Source organism: Lagopus leucura, unplaced genomic scaffold (assembly GCF_019238085.1).
Source record: "Lagopus leucura isolate 7727_CA_CO unplaced genomic scaffold, USGS_WTPT01 Super-Scaffold_73, whole genome shotgun sequence".
NCBI classification, from domain to species: Eukaryota; Metazoa; Chordata; class Aves; order Galliformes; family Phasianidae; genus Lagopus; species Lagopus leucura.
In genome coordinates, this window is record NW_024962252.1 from 37,650,074 (window position 1) to 37,664,698 (window position 14,625).

The 14,625-nt window shown below is 37.4% G+C and overlaps 1 protein-coding gene across 1 annotated transcript in view; it reads right to left on the reverse strand.

Moving 5' to 3' along the window:
* Positions 1-14,625, reverse strand: part of CDK19 (cyclin dependent kinase 19) — a 115,388-nt gene that overhangs the window by 24,990 nt on the left and 75,773 nt on the right. The window contains exons 5-6 of the mRNA XM_042881593.1: positions 8,140-8,197; positions 6,456-6,587 (exon numbers count right to left, since the gene is read on the reverse strand). Of these exons, the coding sequence (XP_042737527.1) occupies positions 6,456-6,587; positions 8,140-8,197 (190 nt within the window). The remainder of the gene's footprint in view (positions 1-6,455; positions 6,588-8,139; positions 8,198-14,625) is intronic.

The window sequence follows — 14,625 nt, forward strand, 5'->3', positions numbered from 1 at the left end:
ACATGGGATGGGTTAAATGACATGCTGTAAGCTATATTCAACATGTAGGACTGAATTTGCATTTAAATCTAACTCTTCTGAGACCCAGCTTATTGTACTGCAAGATAACATTTCACTGCCCCACATTAGAGTACTTCCCCTGGATTTACATTGGAGACAGGTCTGACCCACTACACTGTGAGTCACAGTTCTTATTCTCCTAACTCTTAAGCTAGTACACATTTGAACACATACACCAGACTCTCCAGAACTAAAAACAGCTACAGGCTTTACCAGCTTACTTTCAGACATCAATATGTTTGAGAAGAGTGGGCAATAGAGCAATTAGAAAAATGGAATGCTGAATCTTGAAACAGTTCAAATGTGTCAAACAGTCCAACAATCCTGTGGATTATATCCTGTGAGGTGCTGTCAACATCCCAAGTTTCATAAAATACTAATTAATGCTGCATTAAAATGTTCTACTTAAAAGACCTAATCATAAATAATTTACACTTTCTGATGACTGCTACAATAAGATTGTGGAGTATAGCAAGTTATTACTCTAAAGGAATAAACGTTTATAGTATTTTAGAGAGCAAAATAAAAAAGCAGCAGTAGGTCATCTAGCACCTGCAATAACTAGATAAAAGAGCAACAATTAATCTTCAGTATTTAAAGGTTTTGCTCCTCAGAAAAAGAACTGCTGTGACAATCAAAATGAGATCAGTTTACCATATGCCAAAACAAGTTCATGATAAAATACTATTTCAATCCAATTACTTCCCATGTCATATAACATAGTCCAGGGCAGGAACAAGGCTCCCTTCCTGGTGTACCCTGAGTTTCCTTTTCAGAGTGCATAAATCAGTATTTACTCAACTTCTTTAGTATTTCTTTTGTTGCTTTCCAACAACCCCTTAGCCTCCTGAAATAAAAAAGTAATACAGATCGCTATGTAGCAATCAGAAGTTATCACCATTCTGGCTACAGATTTACTCTTAATCATCTCAGGTACATACGAAGCACTCCCCTCGCTCCCATGGGTCCACAGACCACAGGTGTGAAACCTCCAGTGCATTTCCTCCCCTCTCCCCCAAAGTCTTCTGGTTGGCTCCATTTGCAACTTCAGCTTTATCAGATTCTTCAGATAGGTCGTAACTCTCCCTACCAGCCCTCTCTCAGATCCAGAAGAAGCTGAGGCACTGGTCCAAGATTTCCAGAGGCATCACAGCATGGCTAGCATGCCAACAATCTGTGCACACACAGTGAGTACAGCTGAAGCATTCAGAATGTGAGGGACTTGATGTACAGGCAACATGGAGCACACATGTACATATTTCCATCCTAAATCCTACATAATACACCCCAGATATTTCTCCTTTTTCTTTCCTGCATAAAGTTGAACTAAGTTGCTAAACATCAAATGGACCTCAGCAATTATTATAAACTAATTCCCCTTGACACACTTAACATTTTCCTAGGACATTTACTTTCAAAGGCACTTGATAACAGGCTATACCTTTTACACATTTCCAGCTTTCATATCCATATCTTTGTCTGGAAACAGAATGAGGTGACAGTGCACTGCCCAAGTTTTAAACTACAAGTTTTCCATATGTAAATCTTGTTCAAGCACAAAAATGCAGTTCTCACATGGCCATTGCTAACATTCCTACTGACTTGCAAGCTAGGCAAGTGAATTAAGCTAATTAACCAACTCGGGCTAACTAATTCACAGAGACACTTTTGGTTCTCAGATTTATTTTTTTTCTAAATAAGCAACCCCTTCCTTTTCTGGCAGAGAACAGATTTTTTTCTCATACTAAATGGATTGTTGAAGGATCACTCTGAAAAACTCTTCTGCCAACAAAATCCAAACAAGATAAAATTTTAGAAGCCACGTGATAACGTTTATCACATACACTGTTTCTTTAGCTAAGACAAGTGGAAAGGAGAAGTAAGATATTTGATAGCACTCCTGACTACACAAGCTGTAACTTGATAGAAAAGAAGCCTTAACTGTGTGATTTCCTTGATACACTGTTCTAAGATGTCCAACAATGAAGCAGAATAGAGAACATTACATGTGTTCCTAAAAGCCTATGATTAGAAGTTCTTACTAGTTCTACTGAAAATTGTAGTACAGGAGTCTTTGCACTTCAACCTTGTTTCTTTAGTGTTTTGAGTAGAAAAGCACTTTCCTATTGTGCTGGAAACTTTCTGAAAGTTCAGTAATTTTATTAATGTCAGCATAATCACAAAAATTTTATATTTTCCCAGTTACATGGTTTCACATGAAGTTTGTTCAAAGTGACTTTCTTTGCATGTTTTACTTCTGTGTTAGAATATTAAGATCAGATGAACACATGGAAACAGATTCTGGTTTTGAATTACGGTGCTGGAAATGCAGACCAAGGCCTCCGCAGGCTACAATAAATTTAGCATAGATTTACATTGTGGTAACAGAACAGAAAGTAACCTTTGGCTTCCTCAACACCATTTTTCCCAATCTGTACTCATCTTGTAAGTCAGTTGCTTGTAACTGTGATAGCAGATTATATAGGAAACTTTATTAACAAGTAGGGCTTAGATTACAAGTGTTCACAGTTCAGGAAACTAAATATTATTCCACATGAATGACTCTAACATGGGCTTTTTACTACCCTTTCAACATGCAGAAAGCAAAAGCTATTTCCCTGTTTCCAGCAACAGTATTTTCCTGACACCTGCATCCCCTCAAAATATGATATTTGCAATGAACCACTCCTTGTTCAGCCAGCAAATAAATGAGAAGTACAATCTTTCATAAGGACGAAGGGACACATTAAATACAGGGAAAAAACGATAGTAAGAAACTACCTCTAAAAAATGAAATGTGCTTCTGAATTGTTTTATGTAATACCTAATTCTTTCTCAACAGACCACGCTGAGCCCAATTCTTCCCCAAAGTCAGATCTACGAAATGTAACTAATACCAGGTTCAGAAAACAAGACACACACACACACACACACACACACACACACACAAAAATAATAATAATTAAAAAAAAAAGAAATCACATCTGAGACAAAAATCATAGAATCATAGAATCATAGATTCTAAATCAAATTCCATTTTCATTCTTTGGTCATGCACAAGGGTTATTTATGTGCAAGAAAGCATATTCCAAGAACAGAAAGAAATAAGACTATAGTAGACAGTGTCCAGGGTGTTATGAATATACTGCTAATAATTTCAGAAGCACACTCTCTGGTATGCGTATTATATATGGAGCTATGATAAGGAAAAAAAGTATGAGATACAGAATACAGAAAGTAAACAAAAAACATTAAGACAAATCAGTAGAAACCTAAGCATACATCTGAATTACACCCAGCACAGTTGCTACAATGTTCAACGTGCTGCAGTAGAGTAGAATGCCTTGCTAGCAAATTCAAAAAAAAGCATTTCTCAAGGACAAAACTTGAAGAGAACAGACCAAAGCTGATATGATGGTGCTTTTAGACTGATTTTATTAATATTTATGAAATACACAAAATTATATCATACAGAATGCATATGAAAATAGCTCTGTAAAATTAGAAGCTACACCAAAATTTACTTTTTCATAAGTTGGTGTATCAAATTGATCTTATTCTAAATTAATATATTCAAGCGATTAGCAGTTAAACGAGGATCTTACATAATTTATGAGTGATTACTAAAAGTGATGCATTAGGGCTCCTGAGGATTATGTAATTTTAAAAATAATTTTATTTATTGCACAGAGATTTAATAGAGCTTTAAAAGTTGTACCTCTGCCAAAAACATTCACATATTAACCTGCAACTCTCAGTAGCACGATGAGCTCATTAAGGCAGCCTTGTTATAGTTGCATGCAAGGCTAGAAGCAAAACACAAGTCTGGACTCATGAAATGCACAAACATCACTGCTGTCATTTTGTTACCAACTTTTTCCCTTTGGGGTAAAGGGAAGATCACATCCATACACCTTTCTTTCCTCTGCAGTTACACGCTCCTCTAATCTTTCATTCAACCTGCAAACCTCACCTTACATCTCTCATTTCCATTTCCACGTTTTTTATTTTGTTAGCCAAACCACTTGGAATGTCCTCAGTACTCACACTGCATGCCATGTACACTACCCATTCATATCCCTATTGAAGATTCATGGGTGTGGGTCTAATACAAGAAATAAAATTCTTAGAAATAGCCCAAAGTAGATCTCTCTGAAGTACCATCACCCTCTACAACTTCACAGGGACTCCTCTGTCCTAATATAGGATGCAGAACCCTCAGGGCAAGAACTAAGTAACTTAAGACCTCAGCAAAAGGAGTTGTGGGAAGAGCTAAACAGACTATAGCATCAGGAAGAATAACTAAGATGTGAACACACTCATCTCAAGGACCTTGCAAAGGTTTTCTGGAAGATGTTGAGGTAAATTTCTTCACACAGATGTTACATGTCATCTCCTGAATCTTCTAATAAAAAAAAGAAGGAAGGACTGGTTGAGGATGTGATAATCAATGGCAGCCTTAGCTGTGATAACCATGAAACAACAGAGTAATCAAGCATCGATAAGATCTTCAGCTGTATCAACAGGAACACCGCCAGTAGATTCACCACAGATACCACCATTATTTAATGCTTGTAGATCACACTTGGGCCACTTTGGTGGTTTGAATATGAGACAGAACTGCAGATAAGTCAGCAAACAGCCTTTAGGATGTTCAGGATCTGAAGCAGCTGACATGGGAGGAGAAGCTGAGGGACAGGAACTTTTTCAGACAGAAGACAGACCACTAAGTAGCCACTCAGTACCTATGGAGAGGTGACTGAGACTATATAGTAGGCTTGCTACTGTGGTACATGACAGGACAATGAGAAATTTAGGGCATAAACTGAAACAAAACAGGTTCTGACTAAACCTAAGGAAAACATTCCTTATCCCCCAAACATCTCTCAGAGTATACAAACTTCACTCTTTTGAGATTAAATTAAAACCAAAAGATGTGTCACTAATGAGCAGCAGTCCACTGTATCACACCAGGGAAAGTCCAAAGTACTCCTCTTTCTCCAAAATGAATTTAAAGTGGGTCTCAGGGTAACTAGTATGGACATACTTGTATTGTCCCACACTGCTTGCTAATGTAGACATTGCTATCTTAAGAGTTAAGATTTTTCATTTCAGAAGAGGAAAAGGAACTCTAGCATTTTTTACTCACTTTTTCAGGCTGACAAATTTGGTCCAAGAATAGAAATGCAGGTTAGCTGCTTGCAAGACTGAATCTACACATTGCCAAAAAGTGCAACATACAGCTTTGATGATGAAAGCCTTTCTGAACTGTGCTCCTTGACCATAGTTACGAAGAAACCTTCATGACCTTTTTTTATGGTTCCTGCACATTTTGGAAGGCAAGATGAACAAACAAGCATTTTGTTCAGCTCAGATCATCTTGCATTGGATTCTAAATGGCAGACAAGAGCAGTAAAAAAAATCTGAAGTGAAAGTCCACATCAAAGAAGTCAGATGACAGTTCATTCAATTTTAAAACTTTTTCAGTACTCTTGGTGCATAAGGATACAGTTTGATAAGGAGGAGTTGTTTGAGACTGTGAGACCTTACTTAAAAATGCAGATTTACACAAGTGAACATTCCACCAAGATGCTAGTTGATCATGGCAAATATTGTCTTTTTCTGATCAGAAGCCCACATAGTACTTCCAAAGATTTCTATGACAGGAAGATGCCTGCAACTGCAAAAAAAGCCACCTCCACATACATATGGGAAATTAAATCCCTTTTAACATAAAAAGAACTGCAGAGGAAGCAATATCTCCCATACATTAACTTAACCACACAGACAAGATACCTCTTGTGCACTTCAGTGTTTTTATTCTCTAAATAGCTGGGCACTGATATAAATTCTCTAAATAGTTGGGCTGATTTTGCTTATGGAACCTACTAAGTGGCAAGGAAGACAAAGGCCTGGCTACCAGCATTTCTTGAACGTGGAATACTAGAAGATCTCAGGAGTGAATCTGCGGAGTGTATACAGTGTATGAGGCTCTCCTTATCAAACCATACACTTCACAGCAGCAAATGGACATCGAGTACCCCAGATGAAAGCCACTTAAACTGTCGTAGGTCTTTCCTTTTTAAAGATCCTAGAAGACTAAGCCTGCATCAGAAAACTATGTAGACCAATGTAAACAGTATTTTTATTAGAAAAAAGTAACAACAAAGAACTAGCACATTTTATATGTGTAACATTAAGTTGTACAAAAAAAATAAATATACAAGTGCCAAGTCTTCAAAGACTTTCAGCCTGGGTACTGGATTGGATCATTCTCCACCTACTGCTACCTCAGGAAGGAAAAAAAAAAAAAAAGAAAAAACTAGCTAGTCAGCTGACTGTCACATCTACTCTAAGGCTATCCTCCTTTAGGAAATTTAAACAGAAGAACTTACCAATAGCCTTTGTGTAATGTCTGGCTCCAAGTAGCAGCTCTGGAGCTCTGTACCAGAATGTCACCACAACTGGATCCAAGTCTGCCAACGGCTTCAAAGGTGAATTGAACAATCTGGCAAAGCCCATATCAGCTAGAAAAGACAAAACAAAAGATCTTACTCTTGCTGGAGCAGGCCAGAATTAAACACTGCAAAAAAACTATTAGGACTAAAATTCAAAATTGTTAGAACTCACAAATCCAAGTTTCTAAGTAATCAAATCACTCATAGCAATACTGGGCCAAATTCATCTTAGGCTACATTTCATTTACTTCCTTTGTAAGACTAGGAAGGATAATATGCAAGTGTTTCCATCATGATACTGTTAAACTATAAATAATACAGATACTCTCTTATTTAAATAAATCTATGACAGAAGCATAAGATAAGAAACTGGTAATGCTTATAGAATCAGATAACATCCCAAGTTGGAAAAGACCTACAAGGATCACTGATTCTAACTCTGGGCTCCACACAGGACCAATATTCAAATCCTGTGTCTAAGTGTTGCCCCAACACTCCTTGAACTCTGTCAGTTTGGAGCTGTGTGCCCACTGCCCTGGGCAGCCTGTTCCATTCCACCACCTTTCCCTAACCCCCGAGCTGACCCTCCCTCCCCTGACACAGCCCCATGCCATCCCCTCAGGCCCTGTTGCTGTCACCACAGAGGTGACAGAGCTCAGTCCCTCCACTCCCCTCCATCTGCTCTTTCAGCTAACTAGTGCAGTTGAAGATAAAGCCAGATAATCACATCCAAAGTGGGCAATGTAGATGAAATAACAACTACTGTGAAAAATAGGGTCAGAAAGGAGTTTTGAGATGCAAATCCAATAGGAGTAGGCCTCTAAGCCTAGTGTGCGCTTTCTCTTCAATTTTTACATACAAAATTGAGCAAAGTACTGAAATGACAGCTCATGTGACTGCTATACGTTTATCTAAAGTGCAAAAACAAAATGACTGTAGTATAGATTGTTTTGCATTCTTCTCCTTCAGAGAAGGAGAGTAAATAGTAATTTGTGAAATTTGCTAGTGTGCACTGTTACAGAGGTGGATTTTAAATGTATGCATTGATTTCATATACATCAAAAATTCTCTCTAAAAACAAGTTTGTAAGCAACATTAAGAAATGCCAGAAAGAAAAGCACAAAATCTGGAAGTATATTAAAAAAAAAATAAATCACATCTTGTCCAAATCTGTGATTTATCTTCTACCCAAGCTTTGTCTGAATCTTTCTGCTTTCAAAATTACAAAATGTCATATTCTTCTTGCAGTCACCCATATTAGTAGAAGCATATTAATAGAAACTGGTTAATTGATCATTTTCAAATGCAACAACAGTAAACAAACAGAAATGAGGCTCCTCCTTTGTGTTTACCACATGCTTTATTGAAAAAAGAAAACTGTAGAACCATATGACTATGGCTTAAGAGCTGCAAAGTTAATGAAATTTGGGATAAAAACCATCACTGTAGTTTCCTACTTTGATAGCCAAAAAGCTTTTGCGCAGCAAAGCTGCAGACCTCTGCAAACATGTGCTGATGATAGCAACATAAAAAATACTTAATGTACTGTATTTGTTTTTAAATAACAATGCTGTACTAACTAATCTTAGCTGAGCAATGAAATTTTTTTCAAAACATTTACCTATTTTGACTCTTCCTCTTTCAGGACCTTCTCCCATTACCAGGATGTTTGCTGGTTTCTGGAAAACAAAAAGCAGAACATTTAATTGACTTTACTTCTGATTATTACTTTTAGGAACAATAAAAATACCTACATTTATTTTGTTAAAACAGTTGTTCTTTAAAATAAAGTATCCTTACACAGCTACAATTACCAGACGTTTGTTTTGCCAACATTTGGTTTTAATGCCTAGTTGCCAATTTCACAATTCAAAAAAAATCATGAAATACTTTGACGTTTCACAATAAGAATTGTAATCTTTTATTGCTCTTGCATTCCCTTTTTTTTTTTTTTTTTTTTTACCAGAACGTTCATGTTCATTAATGAGATTTTCTTCCACAGGAAAACATTATACCAGGTGACGTTTACAATACACATAAAAAATCTGGCAAGATCTACTTTTGCCAGTAGAGCTTATAAAAAATAAGTCAAATATTAGTGTGCAAATGTAGAGCCAAGAGTTGCTTTTGTAACATATAGTGAGACTTTTAGAACTATGATTGGTTTTTGTGTATAAATGCTAAAAACTATGTCTGCAAAAACATTTTTCTTTCCACAAAGTAAGTTGATTTTATGGCATAGCAATTTACATAAAACAGGAATATATACAGAGAGTTACATCACAAGCTTTTTTGCAATACAGATGGAATCTCTACAAGAAGGAAAAATCCTTATAGGCATTTTATGAGTCTACAGTTGTTCCCAACAAGCTGTTTGTGAGCATCATATAAAATCTGCACATGACATCACAGCAATTGTTTGGCAATTAGGATCTAGATTTCCTCACACATCAATAGGCATTCCTTGGAAGCTTTTGCCCCATTGTTTTAACAGCTGCAAAATAAAACTGAACAAGATTGAAAACATTAAGTGATTTGTACGAAAAGATACATAAACTTTCGAAACAGAACTTCTGGAAGGCTTTCATCCAAACATTAATTATATTTTAATACACTATTCATAACTCCCAATGCCTGAAAAGGTCTGCCTAAACAGGATTTGTTGAGAATCAGACATCAGAATCTCACTTCTTGATTTCTAACACTTGCTATTATCTAACTGAAAAAATATACTCAAACTACAGTTACAAGTTTGGCTCAAAGTTGCAGTTAATTATTACATTTATCAAGACTTTGTTTCTTTACATTTTTCCTTTCTTTCCCCTTTCCCAGTCCTCCCCCCCAGCAGATAAAATAAAAACCACACCAAACACCACTACTTCATCTATTCATTCTTCTTACTATCTGATCCAATTAAGTCACTTCCCCCCTTCCTACCCCTGCTGAGTGCTAGATATTGCTTCTTTCCTGACCCCAGCCACAACTTCTCTTTCCCATCTCTAACTGTCCCAGGTGCCACAGCCTCTTTCAGTCCTCTGCACTTCAGAAATGAGCACTACCTCCTCCTGCATTACTTTTCTTTTTTCTTTTTTTTCTTTTTAAATCTCAGAATACTTCCCTTTTTCTTCATTCCTTACTATACCTTCAGAAACCACTGGGGAGAAGGGAAAATATGCTCCCTTCTTAGGAAAGGCCATAGCTAGTTTAATTAATTGTAAGTTAAAACTCTTCAAATCTACCACTAAAAAGACCTACTCATTAGGCACTTCGTCCCTTAAGTTGATTACTACTCATAGATCACCAATTGCTCAACGTTGGTAAACTAATAATGATGCCAATTTTAAAATGTAAGAAAGGGCTTCTGCCAACTGATCTTAGTCAACTGTCATCTGCAATCCAGGACAAAGATTATACTTGCTCTAAAGAAATATTTAAAGATAATGAAATCTGCACTTCAAAGCAAAGGTACTACACTAAGCTGAGTATCCTGGAGGGCAGAACAATCACCTTCTACTTATTCAGAAACTAGGCAGCAAGGGAAGTGCATAGGGTAGTATGTCATTTTATCTTCATCATAAATCATATAGATAAATCGTCCCAATCAGAACAGCAACAATTCAGTTTCCTCATCAGAATTCTTCCCTCTGCTCAGCAACCTTGATTGAGACTTGAGTACAAATTAAAATTACTTCTATAGATCTTCAGATTCAGGATTGGGTTTTATACACTGCAAAATGCATTTAGTTGTCAAGTGAACAGAACTGATAAAAAAAAAGTAATTACTGCACTGATTTCTCTGTTAGTTCTTTTCTGCACAGAAGAACTATGTTGTTGGAAATAAATTGTGTAATATCAGAAGTTGTGCTAAGATAGAAGTTAAAATCTAAGCAGATAAAGCAGAATTATCAAAACAACTCACAAGACTTGTATTTTCTCTCTAATATTACAAGATTCTTCAAGCAGCATTTTCTACACATAATTCCATCTGCTGACATAGAACTCGATAATCACAGAATAGCTGAGTTCGGAAAGGACCTCAGGACACTTCCAAGTCCAATCTTCTCAGCTAAAAGCCAGGTCAGCTACAGCAGGTTACTCAGGCCTGCAGCCAGCTGGGTTTGGAGCTTCTACGAAGGAACCTCTACACTCTCCAGGCAACCTGTGTGAGTCTTCAGTTACCTTTACAGTAATGTAGTTTACAATCATTGCCTCTTGTAGCATCACTAGACAGCTTAACTTTCTTTAATTCTTCTTACCACACTGGTAAGATCCCACCTGAGCGTCCTCTTCTTGAGGCTGAACAGACTCAGCTCTTCCAGTCCCAGGAGGACATTCCAACCCTAAAACAGCTTACAGGCTCTATCCATACAAGTGATACGCCACCTTAGAATCCATGGAAGCAAATAACTTGTCCGTTTATGTATTTCAAAGTGTTTTGAAAAGATGTGATTCAGTTCCAAGTTCCAAATTTAAATATGTACTCATATTTAACTCACTGCCAATCAAAGTCATATTAGGGCAGTCAACAGAGAAACATGCTCATTTATAAAGTTGTTTAATTACATATTCATTATCTCTTGAGAATCATTCTTTCTCAGGGGGGGAAAAAAGGAACAGAGAAGGAATAAAGCACGCAGCAATTGGAAACTTAGCCTTATTCCCCAAGAGCAAGCATGTCTATTGAAGCACTTGAATGATAGGGTTTGAATTCTGGGTGGTCCTGTGTAGAGCCCAGAGCTGGACTCACTGGTCTCTGTGGGTCCTTTTCAACTCAGGATATTCTGAGATTGCATGAACAGTGCTCAAAAAGAAATACCTCTTATTATGCTGGGGGTGCAGCTTTAGAGGTTAAACCTTCCTGCAAATATCTCATTACATGTTGCCGTGTGACAGATGGCAGCAGAGACACAGCCTGACACAGTATCTGATATGGAAGCACAGATGAAGCAAAGGTGTGTCACTGAAACCCTCCATGAGAAAAAAGGACATTCATTGACACTTGCTGAATGTTGGACCAAACATGGATGTGAGCACAGTGAGGTGGTGCATTTCAGCAGTGATAACAGTGATGGTGGGTCACCTCTACTGGTACAGATTTTGACAACAGCACCATGCAGGCTCTTGCTTATTGCCAGTGAAAACGCACACCTAATGGTGGTGACTGTGTTGAAAAATAGTGTTCTGTAGCTGAGAATTTGCTCTATCAAATGGTGTTATAGTACACTTTTGTCTCCTGCTGTAGTTTCCACAGAAATAAACAGGAGGCACTGCTTTCAGAGTGACCTACATACGATTTTATGGCCAGCATTCAGATGCTCACAGAATCCCCACTGGTCTGCAGATCACCATCTCAAAAAGCAGTTTGCATTATGGCAGCTTTCCAAGAGCTGAAAAGTTCTGGTTCAAACACATTCCTTAGGTCAGGAGAACACATCCAAACCTACTTCTTATTTCCCACTCAAGCAAATTAACAGCTTGTTTATCAGCTACAAATAGATAAGAACTTCCCAGAGTTCCTTCTGCTAATCAGAGTTGTTCTCTGGTTAGAAAATAATTTTAACTGCATATACACTGAGCCACACAGAGTATCACTATTCTGACAGTAAACATACACCTTTCTGAGATGACACAAGATAGCCAGTTCCTGTGCCCATTAATTTTTATTTATTCAAAATAAACAGCTTCAAAGAGCTTAAAATGTATGTTACATGTTTGGTGGGCTTTTTATATAACACTTAAACACTGAAAATTAAACCCTCACACATCCCCACCACAACCAAAACAGAGGCCTCACCGCCAGCAAATCAACTGGTTCCCTGCAGTAGCAGCTCTGCTCCTTTCAGTCCCTAGATCTAAGGACAAGCACTCAGGCAGGGCAGCAGACCTGCAAGCTCTCCAGGTTGAAGATGAGACTGAGTTATTCCAGAGATTTTGATTTGGCATCAGAGAACTTCAGGAAAGTAAGTGTGCAACATCACTGTCATGATGTAAGGGAAAGGACTACTAATGGGAATGCAAACAACTTTTGCTTTTTGGAGAAGGAAGAATCCATTAGTCTCATCTCTGAGACTAGGAGTATTAAATGTCAAAACATTTTACTCTGAGATACTCACTCAGAACACTATCTTAGAATTACAGCCTTCTACAACACAGTCACTGGACAATTGCAAACAGAAGTTATAAAGCTCCATACCTCAGGTATGTTCAGAGCACTTGAAGGTTGTAAGCTCCGCTCAAGTTACTGAAACAAATTTTAGAGCTGCGTGATGTCGAAGAGCTTCATTTTAGGTGGGAAAAGGCATAAACAGTGAAGAGAAAGATCAAACACTTCGAGTAAATCATATCTCATTACTGAGAGAACAGAACTTTATTTAAAGAAGACTAGGAAGCCCTACTCAAAATCATAAACCAACTCCTCCATAACGGGTGAGGTACCTCAGCAACAGCTCTACCTCTGAATAAGTCACATCCCAACTTATAAACCCTCTATTTTCCCAAAACTCCTCCCTTGCTGTGAGCTCAAAACACCAGCTGCAAAGCAAAGCAAAACTGCTGCCTTTCCACATAATTTGTTGCTATAGGAACAACAGAAACAGTATGAGTTCGAAGTCTCACATTTAAGACCAGCCATAAAATTGAATAGACAAATCCCTGCTGAGCAATACAGTTGAGGTTTGACTGTCTAAAGAGCATTTGCAAAACAAGCAAGGTCAACAGCAACAAGAAACTGGAGCAAAAATCTGAATTATCTGGGAAAAAAAAAAAAGCAGATGACTGTGTTAGTAGATTACTTACAAGTAAAAAGCACAGCTAATAATATTTACTTTTCTGCATCAGTAAGACAGTGGGAATAAAGCAATTAGCTAATCTTGGTGGGAGTAAATGAAAATGTTGGACTAACAAGTATGTTTTCATAAATAATACAAACATCATAAATGGGACTCACATGGACATCTGCAGCGTCTCAACCAATGGGCTCCTATTTAAATACTTAGGAGATTAGAGGAAAGGCTGAAGGAAAACAAACCATCTACAGCCTTCAAAGAGCGTAACAGGGCAAAACAGGAACAAGAGCTTAACAATAGATGGCAATACTTCAGTTTTAATGCTTATTGTTATCTCTTTAAGTATAGTGGTGACACTGTTCTTAAGAGATTCGGTGCAGAATTACATTCCTATGAGAAAACCTCCACAGGGACACAGCACTTTCCATACACCATTCTTTTTTGTTTATATCCAAAAAAATGTGTTTCCCTTTTGGAATGCATCACAGGACAAAGAATAATCTGAAATTAGGAGGCTTCTATTGTGAGAGATAATGCAAGTCTTAATTAATAAAAGCTCTTCACAAAATTGAAGAGATTGGCTTGTGATTAGGTCTTTTCCAGTCTTAATTTAAAAACACAGCAAATAGCACTGTTGATACATAGACACACTTTCAAATCACAAGGAAAAAAAAAAACAAAACAGGCAGTGGTGATTTTCAGCTTACTTTTTAGTACACTACTCCCCAAATGAAAAGTTCCCTAACAAGATGACACTGCATGGGCACTGCTCACAAGACCAGGGAGCCAGAAATGAAGAGGGAATGATTTTTAACAGATGTGTAAATGAAACTTTTGTTCTTATCTGCAAGGAAACGTAGGTGCATTTCTGCTCTTCAGCCAATGCTATTCAAACCCAAATACTCTCTTCAGACAAATCCTGAGTACTGCTACTACTACTTTTGACAACAAAAGATGCAATTAATGTAGGATGGGGGGGAGGGGAGAAGGGGGAGGAGGGAAGGAAAAAGAGCAATTTATTTCAAGATTTCAGTATGTACTGCAAACCTCCAAATTTTTTTTACCACTTCTAGTTCAATTGCTTCCATAAACTGAAATACATAAAACATTTTATCATCACTTCCCTTTCCTTTTTTAGGAAATGATTTGGTCAATATTTTTCTGATACTGAAGAAATAGACAAAAACATAGCATAAAGAGCAAAACAGGTCTTCACATCTGCTTCCCATTACAACCCCTACATGATGTGAACTCTTATTAGACTTACTGCTCTGATTACACAGCACCACTTCCAACTCATTTTTTTCAGCTAAGTCAATATT